The 12,977-nt window shown below is 45.4% G+C and overlaps 1 protein-coding gene across 1 annotated transcript in view; it reads right to left on the bottom strand.

The window, feature by feature from the left end:
* Nucleotides 1–12,977, bottom strand: part of togaram2 (TOG array regulator of axonemal microtubules 2) — an 81,883-nt gene that overhangs the window by 22,693 nt on the left and 46,213 nt on the right. Inside the window, exons 12-14 of the mRNA XM_033020478.1 lie at nucleotides 12,158–12,313; nucleotides 8,828–8,969; nucleotides 103–208 (exon numbers count right to left, since the gene is read on the bottom strand). Coding sequence (XP_032876369.1) covers nucleotides 103–208; nucleotides 8,828–8,969; nucleotides 12,158–12,313 — 404 coding nt within the window. The remainder of the gene's footprint in view (nucleotides 1–102; nucleotides 209–8,827; nucleotides 8,970–12,157; nucleotides 12,314–12,977) is intronic.

Consider the following 12,977-nt stretch of genomic DNA (forward strand, 5'->3'; position numbering starts at 1 on the left):
AAATAGTTATGTGGGCTCTTCACCATGTACTTCCTCCATTGATTGATGTGAATCGTTGAATGCTGCATAGCAGGGTTGGCCGCCTGCCACTGGTGCACTCACCTCCTCCGTCACTGCCAGGGCGACGGTGTGGAGCCTCGTGAGGAGAATCTCCTGGTGGAAACGTGCCAAGCGACGCACGCTCGACAGCCCCTTCCTCTTCATCTCCCTGGAAGGAGGGGAGCAGACGAGATTCAATGACCATTCAATTATATTTTATTGTCACATTTACCTCGGTAAAGTGACATTCCTTGGCTTTGCATAGAACGCACAAAGTGCGCAAATTATCGCCGCGTATCTGGCGCCGACAAAGTTACAAAATGAACTTATATATCATACATCATACACACTATACGTTATATGCTATACGCTATACGTTATACGCTATGTGATTTGCGCTATACGTCATACGCTATATGTTATACGCTATATGTTATACACTAAATGTTATACACTGTATGCTATACGTTATACACTATACGCTATACGTTATACGCTATGTGTTATACGCTATACGTCATACGCTATATGTTATATGCTATATGTTATACACTGCACGTTATACACTATACGCTATACGTTATACGTTATATGTTATACACTATACGCTATACACTATACGCTATATGTTGTACGTTATTCGATGTACGTTATACACGATACGCTATACGTTATACGCTATACACTATTCGTTATACACTATATATTATATAGAAACATAGAAACAGTAGGTGCAGGAGTAGGCCATTCGGCCCTTCGAGTCTGCACCGCCATTCAATATGATCATGGCTGATCATCCAAATCAATATCCTGTACCTGCCTTCTCTCCATACCCCCTGATCCCTTTAGCCACAAGGGCCACATCTAACTCCCTCTTAAATCTAGCCAATGAACTGGCCTCAACTACCTTCTGTGGCAGAGAATTCCACAGATTCACCACTCTCTGTGTAAAAAATGATTTTCTCATCTCAGTCTAAAAAGATTTCCCCCTTATCCTTAAACTGTGACCCCTAGTTCTGGACTTCCCCAACATCGGGAATAATCTTCCTGCATCTATATGAAGCTATACTTCACCCTCGTTAGACCTCATTTGGACTACGAAGTTGCAGCATGGGACCCATACACAAATAAAACCATTTCTTCCATCGAACGTGTCCAAAGACAGGCAGCTCGATTTGTTACTAACACCTATGAGAGAGAAGCGAGTGTCACCAAACTTCTGAATTCTCTGGGGTGGAACCCTCTCCAAGACAGACATGAATCTCACCATTTGACCTGTTTTTACAAAATGTTAAATGGTCAGCTGGACATAGACTACAAGACCTACACCAAACCCAAACCAATTAGGAGCAGACGAGGGCATTCGATCCAATTTGTGATCCCAGCTACAAAGACAGATGTGTACAGCAATTCGTTCTTCCCACGCACAATTAAAGCATGGAATAATCTCCACCCAACTATAGTTACCCAACCAGATGCAACTACATTTAAAGTAGCTCTTTCTTCCCAATAACCAGGGCAGCCAACATCCTGAAGGACCCTTCCCACCCTGGACACAACCTGTTCCACCTGCTGCCCTCTGGCAGACGGTACAGGTCTTTCAAAACTCACACAAACAGACTGAGAGACAGCTTCTACCCCATAGCCATACGTGAACTTAACAATGCAAAATAAGAAATAACACTCACATTCAACTGAATGGTTCTACCTCAGCTGCTATTGTTATTTATCTGTAATTATTTTTTTTTTTAAATATGTATATATTTTTACCTTTTCTTATATATTTAAAATTGCTCTTGTGAATCGCACCGTGGGATTGACTTTTAAATTTTGTTGTACCATGTGCAATGACAATAAAGAGATTCATTCATTCATTCATTCTGGCTTAAGCCCTCCCTTCACCACCTCCAGTTTAAATTCCATTTGGAATATTTTGGAGGACCAAGAAACCAAGAACCAAGAATCTAGCCTGCCCAACCCCTAAAGAATTTTGTACGTTTCTATAAGATCCCCCCTCAATCTTCTAAATTCTAGCGTGTACAAGCCGAGTCTATCCCGTCTTTCTTCATATGAAAGTCCTGCCATCCCAGGAATCAGTCTGGTGAACCTTCTCTGTACTCCCTCTATGGCAAGAATGTCTTTACTCAGATTAGGAGACCAAAACTGTACGCAATAATCCAGGTGTGGTCTCACCAAGACCCTGTACAACTGCAGTAGAACCTCCCTGCTCTTATACTCAAATCCTTTTGCTATGAATGCTAACATACCATTCACTTTCTTCACTGCCTGCTGCACCTGCATGCCTACTTTCAATAACTGGTGTACCATGACACCCAGGTCTCATTGCATCTCCCATTTTCCTAATCGGCCACCATTCAGATAATAGTCTACTTTCCTGTTTTTGCCACCAAAGTGGATAACTTCACATTTATCCACATTATACTGCATCTGCCATGCATTTGCCCACTCACCCAACCTATCCAAGTCACCTTGCAGCCTCCTAGCATCCTCCTCACAGCTAACACTGCCCCCCAGCTTAGTGTCATCCGCAAACTTGGAGATGTTGCATTCAATTCCCTCATCCAGATCATTAATATATATTGTAAATAGCTGGGGTCCCAGCACTGAGCCTTGTGGTACCCCACTAGTCACTGCCTGCCATTCTGAAAAGGACCCATTTACTCCTACTCTTTGCTTCCTGTCTGCCAGTCAGTTCTCTATCCACATCAATACTGAACCCCCAATACCGTGTGCTTTAAGTTTGTATACTAATCTCTTATGTGGGACCTTGTCGAAAGCCTTTTGAAAGTCCAGATACACCACATCCACTGGTTCTCCCTTATCCACTCTACTAGATTAGATTTAGATTAGATCCTTTATTTGTCATTCAGACCTTTCGGTCTGAACGAAATGTCGTTGCCTGCAGCCATACATATAATAATAAACAACAAAACACACAATAAACACAAATTAACATCCACCACAGTGAGTTCACCAGGCACCTCCTCACTGTGATGGAGGCAAAAGTCTTAAAGTTACTGTTTCTTCCCTCCTCATTCTCCCTCTGCGCTGAGACGATATGTTGTTACCCCACCGGGCGATGGTAGTCAGTCCCGCGGCACAACCGAGCTCCGCGAACGGGCCGGTTCAAGCTCCGCGGCCTGGGGTGGTCGAAGCTGCCGCCTTCCAGTCCAGCGGACGCAGCTGTTGCCGCGGGAGCTCCGGAAAACAGGTCACCAGCCTGTGACCTGCGAGCTCCTGATGATGTCATCCACTGGCCCGCGGCCGAGCTCCGGATTCAGGACGCCGCCTCAGCCACCGGAACGCCGCCTCAGCCCCGAGTCGTGCCGCTGCCGCTGGAACGCCGCCGCAGCTCGAAGACGGCCAGCCTCGCGTTGTAAGTCCTGGCTGGCTCTGTTTCCGGAGCCTTGAGGTCGGTCGCAGTTGGAGGCCGCCAGCTCCGCCATTAGGCCTCAGCGCAGACGGAGGGAGAGAAGGGGGGATACGACAAAAAGAGTCGCATTCCCCCGAAGGGAGAGACAGAAAACCATGTTTCAGCCCCCCCCCCCCCACCCACACATAACACAACCTAATAACTAAAATTTGACTAAAACAAGACAAAAAAAACAACAACAAAAATTAAAGACAGACGGACTACAGGCGAGCCGCAGCCGTTCAACAGCGCCGCCACTTCCAGAAGGCGCTAGTTACATCCTCGAAAAATTCTATAAGATTCGTCAAACATGATTTACCTTTCATAAATCCATGCTGACTATCCAATGAATTCACCACTTTCCAAATGCGCTGCTATCCCATCTTTAATAACTGACTCCAGCATTTTCCCCCCTACTGATGTTAGACTAACTGGTCTGTAATTCCCCGTTTTCTCTCTCCCTCCCTTTTTAAAAAGTGGGGTTACATTAGCTACCCTCCAATCCTCAGGAACTACTCCATAATCTAAAGAGTTTTGAAAAATTATCAATAATGCATCCACTATTTCTGCGACTACTTCCTTCAGTACCCTGGGATGCAACTTATCTGGCCCTGGGGATTTATCGGCCTTTAATCCATTCAATTTACCTAACACCACTTCCCAGCTAACCTGGATTTCACTTAGTTCCTCCATCTCATTTAACCCCCGGTCCCTTACTATTTCCGGCAGATTATTTATGTCTTCCTTAGTGAAGACAGAACCAAAGTAGTTATTCAATTGGTCTGCCATGTCCTTGTTCCCCATGTTCAATTTGCCTGTTTCTGACTGCAAGGGACCTACATTTGTTTTAACGAATCTTTTCCTCTTCACATATCTATAAAAACTTTTGCAGTCAGTTTTTATGTTCCCTGTCAGTTTTCTTTCATAATCTATTTTCCCTTTCCTAATTAAGCCCTTTGTCCTCCTCTGCTGGACTGAATTTCTCCCAGTCCCCTGGTAGGCTGTTTTTTCTGGCTAATTTGTATGCTTCATCTTTTGTTTTGATACTATCCCTTATTTCCCTTGTTATCCACAGATGCACTAACTTCCTTGATTTATTCTTTTGCCAAACTGGGATGAACAATTGTTGTAGTTCATCCATGCAGTCCTTAAATTGCATATCCACCATCAACCCTTTAAGAATCAATTGCCAGTCTATCTTGGCCAATTCACGTCTCATACCCTCAAAGTCACCTTTCTTTAAATTCAGGACCCTTGTTTCTGAATTAACAATGTCACTCTCCATCCTAATGAAGAACTCAACCATATTATGGTCACTCTTGCCCAAGGGGCCACGCACAACAAGACTGCTAACTAACCCTTCCTCATTACTCAATACCCAGTCTAGAATAGCCTGCTCTCTCGTTGGTTCCTCTACATGTTGGTTTATAAAAATATCCCGCATACATTCCAAGAAATCCTCTTCTTCAGCACCCCTGCCAATTTGATTCATCCAATCTATATGTGGATTGAAGTCACCCATTATAACTGTTTTACCTTTGTTGCATGCATTTCTAATTTCCTGTTTGATGCCATCCCCAACTTCACTACTACTGTTAGGTGGCCTGTACACAACTCCCACTAGCGTTTTCTGCCCCTTAGTGTTTCGCAGCTCTACCCATATCGATTCCACATCCTCAAAGCTAATGTCCTTCCTTTCTATTGCGTTAATCTCCTCTCTAACCAGCAACGCTACCCCTCCTCCTTTTCCTTTCTATCTATCCCTCCTGAATATTGAATATCCCTGGATGTTCAGCTCCCAGCCTTGGTCACCCTGGAGCCATGTCTCTGTGATCCCAACTATATCATATTCATTAATAACTATCTGCACATTCATCTCATCCACCTTATTACGAATGCTCGGTGACCCGACGAATCCAGGGTGACCAAAGCTGGGAACTGAACATCCAGGGATATTCAATATTCAGGAGGGATAGACAGAAAGGAAAAGGAGGTGGGGTAGCGTTGCTGGTTAGAGAGGAGATTAACGCAATGGAAAGGAAGGACATTAGCTTGGAGGATATGCTATACGCTATACATTATACACTATACGTTATACATTATATGCGAGACGTCATACGCTGTACGTTATATGCTATACGTTATATGTTATACATTATACACTATACGTTATACGCGATACATTATACACTATACATTATACACTATGCACTATACGTTATATAACCATATAACCATATAACAATTACAGCACGGAAACAGGCCATCTCGGCCCTACAAGTCCGTGCCGAACAACTTTTTTCCCTTAGTCCCACCTGCCTGCACTCGTACCATAACCCTCCATTCCCTTCTCATCCATATGCCTATCCAATTTATTTTTAAATGATACCAACAAACCTGCCGCCACCACTTCCACTGGAAGCTCATTCCACACCGTTACCACTCTCTGAGTAAAGAAGTTCCCCCTCATGTTACCCCTAAACTTCTGTCCCTTAATTCTGAAGTCATGTCACGCTATACATTATATGCTGTGTGTTATAAGCTATACATTATACGCTACACATTATACACTATACGCGATACACTATACAATATGCACTATATGTTATACGCTGTACATTATACGTTATACGCTATACGTTATACACTATACGTTATACGCTATACGTTATACACTATACGTTATACGTTATAAGTTATACGCTATAAGTTGTACGCTTTTGTTTGTGCACGTCGGGTTGATTACATTAGTCGAAGCAGGATGGACCACGTGAACATTGCCCTCTCATTCATCCTCAGCAACCGTAGCTTTAGGGTCTCGCTTGGGAACCAGACCAGCTCTGTCAGGACCCTGAATGATGGTCTCCCCCAGGGCTCTGTCCTAGCTCCCCTACTCTTCAACATTGATGTGAGTGACATGCCAACTACCGTGTCCAGGAAGTTTGCATACGCAGATGACCAATGCCAGGGAGCTGCCCTTGTGGATACCAGCAGAGTGCTAACACAAGACTTGAAGTGGATGGAGGGGTACTTCACCTTCTGGCGACTTCGCCCTAACCCATCTAAGACAACTGTCACTGCCTTTCACCTCAGCAATCGGCTCGCCAATGCAAAGCTCCGATAGTGCTTTTGAAGCAGGTGAAGAATGAAGAATTCCTCAACATCTGAAGAGGGTGGCTGATAAACGGAAAGCAAGGGTCAACATCATCAGGAAACTTGCAAGCAACAGCTGGGGACCAATGCACACGCACTCTGTACCACAAGCTTAGCCCTCGTCTACTCAACAGCCGTGTTTTGCTCACCAGCTTGGGCTAACATCTGCCACACCAAACAAGTTGACACTGTCCTTAACTCTGCGATGCGGGTCATCACAGGGACACTTAAGTCAACACCTTTGCAGTGGCTCCCTGTCCTCTCTCATATCGCCCCTCCCAGCATACGCAGAAAGGAGAGGATATTGAAAGATTGGTGCACCATCGAGGCTAACCCTGACCTTCCCATCCATTCTAACTTGAACAATCTGCCCAACATGCGCCTGAAGTCCCGCAAACCCTTCTGGTCTTCCGTTAAATCCCTGGAAGACTTTGACTCTAAGACTGAGTGGCGCAGTGACTGGAAAGATGCCAACACCAACAACGGAGAGGTGATCACAGATCCCACAGTGAAACCACCGGGTTTTGACCTCCATCGCAAGCAATGACTAACCCTGAACCCTGAACAGAATCCGCACCCTCCATGCAAGAACAGCCCATCACCTGCATAAGTGGGGGATGACAGACAGCCCTGCTTGCAACTGCGGACATCCAGACCAGACCAGACCATCCCACACATCGTGAATGACTGCCCACTGAGGCTTTTCCCTGGGGGCATCAAAGCCATCCACACTGTAACTGATGCTGTCCTGGCCTGGATGTCTACCCTTGACCTACAACTTTATGGGTCTGTCCCACTTGGGCATCATTTGCGCATCACGCAGGTAGCGCACGAAGATTTTGTGAATCCCAAAATCCTGGGGCGCCGCGCGTGACCACGCGTCACTCCCTATGTCACCACGTCTCACCACGCGCGACATGCGCATAATGCACCCCATGCGCGCATCACGTGCGCGTCACGATGCACGCGTAAATGATGTTGCATCGTGCGTCGTGACGCGTAAATAAAGTTGCGTAATTGACACGCAAGTAACGCCCAAGTGGTACAGGCCCTTGAGGTTGTGCACGCCAAACACAAGAGGAAGATTATACGCTTTGTGATATATGGTATATGTTATACGCTGTACATTATACCATGTGTGCTATACATTATGAACACTATGAATTATATACGACACATTATACATCATACACACTATACATTATAGTCCCAATGGTCCCTCTTTGCTCTTGGTGGTGCCACCGGGTCTTTCTCTTCCCGACAGCGCCCCTCCTCCTAACCTCCCCCCACCCGGGTTCCATCCTGACCTCGGGCGCTGTCTGTGCGGAGTTTGCACGTTCTCCCCGTGACCGTGTGGGTTTCCCCCGGCTGCTCCGGTTTCCTCCCACATCCCAAAGACGTGCGGGTTTGTAAATTGTCCCCCGTGTGCAGGGAATGGATGAGTAAGTGGGATAGCATGGAACCAGTGTGAACGGGAGTGAACGGCGGTCTGCACAGAAGCAGTGGGCCAAATGGCCTGATTCCATAATTTATCTCCAAACTGAACTAAGCTCTCAGCTGAAAGTTATGGAAACACCAGGGAACTGGGGAAATGGTTCCAAAACATTTGGGAACATTAATACCCAATGATTGTACCAAATATAATATGCACAGGTTAAATTGGGGCTCAAATCAACAAATTTGACTAAATTTGTGCATTTGAGTCCAGATTTACAATTTCATGAATTCATAAATTATCGGTGCTTAATTAGGCCATATGGTCACATCAAGTCATTTGAGTTCAATTGCACATGAGATATACCAAAGGCAACAATTCTCCTTGGTTTTCCAATTCCCTAATCCTTGTCCTTCCCGGCAGCTCTCTCACCCAGAGACGCTAGACTTTAGAGATACAGCATGGAAACAGGCCCTTCGGTCCACCGAGTCTGCACCAACCAGCGATCACCCCGCTCACTAGCCCCATCCTACACACCGAAGCCAATTAACCTGCAAACCTGCACGTCTTTCTGAAGTGGGAGGAAACCAGAGCACCAGGAGAAAACCCACGCAGTTACAGGGAGAACGTACAAACTCCGTACAGACAGCACCTGTAGACACGATCAAACCCGGGTCTCCGGCACTGTAAGGCAGTAACTCTACCGCTGCGACACCTTGCTGCCCAATAAACCCCCGAGTATATTTATATCCAGTGAGATTTCTGACCAGTCGCTGTTTGCCAGGAGTTTGAGGGCCTCGGTCAGTCCTTGCTCCTGACGAGTGAACAAGCCCATCTCCAACGGTTCATCCGAGTCCGAGTCCTTCCCTCCTTCTCGAGAATCCAGGGGGAAGTCAGGTAAAGAGTGAGCTGGGGAACAGCAGACAGGTTAAGGTGGGCAACACCTTCAGGTGTAGGTTTACTATTGTCACTTGTACCCAGGTACTGTGAGCAGCATTGTTCTGCATGCTATCCAAACAGATCTGATATTAGACACATGAATACAATCAAACTCAAGTTCAATGTATGTTTAGTTTAGTAGATACAATACGGAAACAGGCTCTTCCACCCATTGAGTCCAAGCCAACCAACGATCACCCCAACACTAATTCTATGTTATCCTGCAATCCTACGTCTTTGAGATATGGGAGAAAACTGGAGCACCCGGAGAAAACCCACGCAGTCACAGGGAGAACGTACAAACTTGTACAAATGTACAAACAGCACCTGAGGTCAGGATCAAACCTTGATACACTGGCTCTGTAAGGCAGCAACTCTAACGATGCCGCCCTGTGGCATCATTAACATGGCAAAACAAGGAACTACAGATGTTGGTTTACATGAAAGTCTGAAGAAGGGTGAAATAGTGACAGGCTTGGGTAGAGTGGACGTGGAGAGGATGTTTCCACTAGTGGGAGAGTCTAGGACCAGAGGGCACAGAACTCAGAAAAAAAGGATGTCGTTTTTGGAAGGAGATGAGGAGGAATTTCTTTAGTCAGAGGGTGGTGAATCTGTGGAATTCATTGCCACACACAGATGTGGAGGCCGAGTCAGTGGATATTTTTAAAGCAGAGGTTGAAGGGTTCTTGATTAGTACGGGTGTCAGGGGTTTTGGGGAGAAGACAGGAGAATGGGGTTGTGAAGGAAAGATAGATCAGCCATGGTTGAATGGCGGAGTAGACTTGATGGGCTGAATTAATTTATTGAACTTCCTTTTGTTGACATTTATTGATCTTTCTTTAATTCTGGGTATCAACAGAGCACTGTGTTTACATAAGGTACACAAAATTGCTGGGGAAACTCAGCGGGTGCAGCAGCATCTATGGAGCGAAGGAAATAGGCGACGTTTCGGGCCGAAACCCTTCTTCAGACTCACTTCAGATATGTGTTTACATATTCTGTTGTGCTGCTGCAAGTAAGAATGTCATTGTTCCGTTTCAGAGCGGATAAAACAAGTGGTCTAATGCTGCTTCAATGTTTTATCATTTTAACATGAATTTAACAATTGGGACCTACAGTGCCCTGCATAAAGTTTGGGACAAAGACCCATCATTAATTATTTGTCTCTGTACTCCACAATTCTAGATTTGTAATAGAAAAAATCACATGTGACTAAAGTGCACATTGTCAGATTTTATTAAAGGGTATTTTTATACATTTTTGTCCCACCAGGGGCAGCGGTAGAGTCTGCCTTACAGCGAACGCAGCACCAGAGACTCGGGTGCGATCCCGACTACGGGCGCTGTCTGTACGGAGTTTGTACGTTCTCCCCGTGACCTGTGTGGGTTTTCTCTGAGATCTTTGGTTTCCTCCCACACTCAAGGACATACAGGTTTGTAGGTTAATTGGCTTGGTAAATGTAAAAATTGTCCCTAGTGGGTGTAGGATGGTGTTAATGTGTGGGGATCGCTGGTCGGCGCGGACCCGGTGGGGTCCGAAGGGCCTGTTTCCGCGCTGTATCTCTAAACCATGTAGAAATTACAGCTGTGTTTATTTCAGGGCACCATCATGTTTGGGACACATGGCTTCACAGACGTTTGTAATTGCTCAGGTGTGTTTAATTGCCTCCTTAATGCAGGTATAAGAGAGTTCTCAGCACCTAGTCTTTCCTCCAGTCTTTCCATCACCTTTAGAAACTTTTACTGCTGTTTATCAACATGAGGACCAAAGTTGTGCCAATGAAAGTCAAAGAAGCCACTGTGAGACTGAGAAACAAGAATAAAACTGTTAGAGACATCAGCCAAACCTTTGCTTACTAATCGCAAAGGGACTGGCAGGCCAAAGAAGACCTCCACAGGTGATGACAGAAGAATTCTCTCTATAATAAAGAAAAATCCCCAAACACCTGTCCAGCAGATCAGAAACATTCTTCAGGTGTGGATTTGTCAATGACCACTGTCCACAGAAGACTTCATGAACAGAAATACAGAGGCTACACTGCAAGATGCAAACCACTGGTTAGCTGCAAAAATAGGATGGCCAGGTTACAGTTTGCCAAGAAGTACTTAAAAGAGCAACCACTGTTCTGGAAAAAGGTCGTGTGGACAGATGAGACGAAGATTAACATATGAGAGTGATGGCAAGAACAAAGTATGGAGGAGAGAAGGAACTGCCCAAGATCCAAAGCATACCACCTCATCTGTGAAACACAGTGGTGGGGGTGTTATGGCCTGGGCATGTATGGCTGCTGAAGGCACTGGCTCACTTCTCTTCATTGATGATACAACTGCTGATGGTAGTAGCATAATGAATTCTGAAGTGTATAGACACATCCTATCTGCTCAAGTTCAAACAAATGCCTCAAAACTCATTGGCCGGCGGTTCATTCTACAGCAAGACAATGATCCCAAACATACTGCTAAAGCAACAACGGAGTTTTTCAAAGCTAAAAATGGTCAATTCTTGAGTAGCCAATCACCCGATCTGAACCTAATTGAGCATGCCGTTTATATGCTGAAGAGAAAACTGAGGGGACTAGCCCCCAAAACAAGCATAAGCTAAAGATGGCTGCAATACAAGCCTGGCAGAGCATCACCAGAGAAGACACCCAGCAACTGGTGATGTCCATGAATCGCAGACTTCAAGCAGTCATTGCATGCAAAGGATATGCAACAAAATACTAAACATGACTATTTTCATTTACATGACATTGCTGTGTCCCAAACATTATGGTGCCCTGAAATGGGGGAACTATGTATAAACACAGCTGTAATTTCTACATGGTGAAACCAAAATGTATACAAATGGCCTTTATTAAATTCTGACAGTGTGCACTTTAACCACATGTGATTTTTTTTCAATTACAAATCTCAAATTGTGGAATACAGAGGCAAATAAATAAATGATGGGTCTTTGTCCCAAACTTCATGGAGGGCACTGTAGATTTAAACCCCATGTCTTAATGCAGGCTACCAACCCGAAACGTCACCTGTCTATTTCCCTCCACAGAAGGCAGGAGAATGTGGTTAGGAGGGAGAGATAAATCAGCCATGATTGAATGGTGGAGTAGACCCGATGGGCCGAATGGTCTAATTCTGCATCTATGAACTTTTCCTTACCAGAGATATTGCGAGTCAGATTGCAGAACTGGGATATGTTGGGAATACTGGGAAGCGAGGGCCTGTTGATCCGTTTTCGCAGGGAAGTGGCTTGACTGGAAACTGTGGAACTGAGGCCCATCTTCTTCAACTCCCTGGCATTCGGCGATTCCCAAGCTGGACACAAAGCACATGAAACACTGGCCGTCATCTCAACAAGCTTGCGCTTCAATCCCCTCCCCCCGACACCCCCTCTAAACCGCCTGCATCCCCATCGAGCTTTCAATGCAGTGAAACATCTCAAGATGCTTCACGAAGATATATAGCAGCCCCCTATATCACGCGATAAAGAGGAAAACTTTACCGAAGAGCAAAGAATCTGCAGATGCTCAAACGCAAAGCCGAAACTAAATCACGTTCATAGGTGATAGGAGCAGAATTAGGCCATTCGGCCCATCAAGTACACTCCACCATTCAATCATGGCTGATCTACCTCCTAACCCCATTCTCCTGCCTTCTCCCCATAACCCGTAAATGCTGTAAAAACACAGCAGATCGGGCACTGCATGCGGAGAGAGAAAATGTTTTAAGTCCAGAGGACATATGTTTAAGGTGAGAGAGGGGTTAAAGATTTAATAGGAACCTGAGGGGTAACTTTTTTTATACAAAGGGTGGTGGGTGTATAGAATTAACTGAAGAAGGAGGTAGTTGCGGCTGGGACTATCACAACGTTTAAGAAACATTTAGACAGGTACATGGATAGGACAGGTTTGGAGGGATATGGACCAAATGCAGGCAGGTGGGACTAGTGTAGCTGGGACATTGTTGGCCGGCATGGGCA

Source organism: Amblyraja radiata, chromosome 5 (assembly GCF_010909765.2).
Source record: "Amblyraja radiata isolate CabotCenter1 chromosome 5, sAmbRad1.1.pri, whole genome shotgun sequence".
Classification (NCBI taxonomy): Eukaryota; Metazoa; Chordata; class Chondrichthyes; order Rajiformes; family Rajidae; genus Amblyraja; species Amblyraja radiata.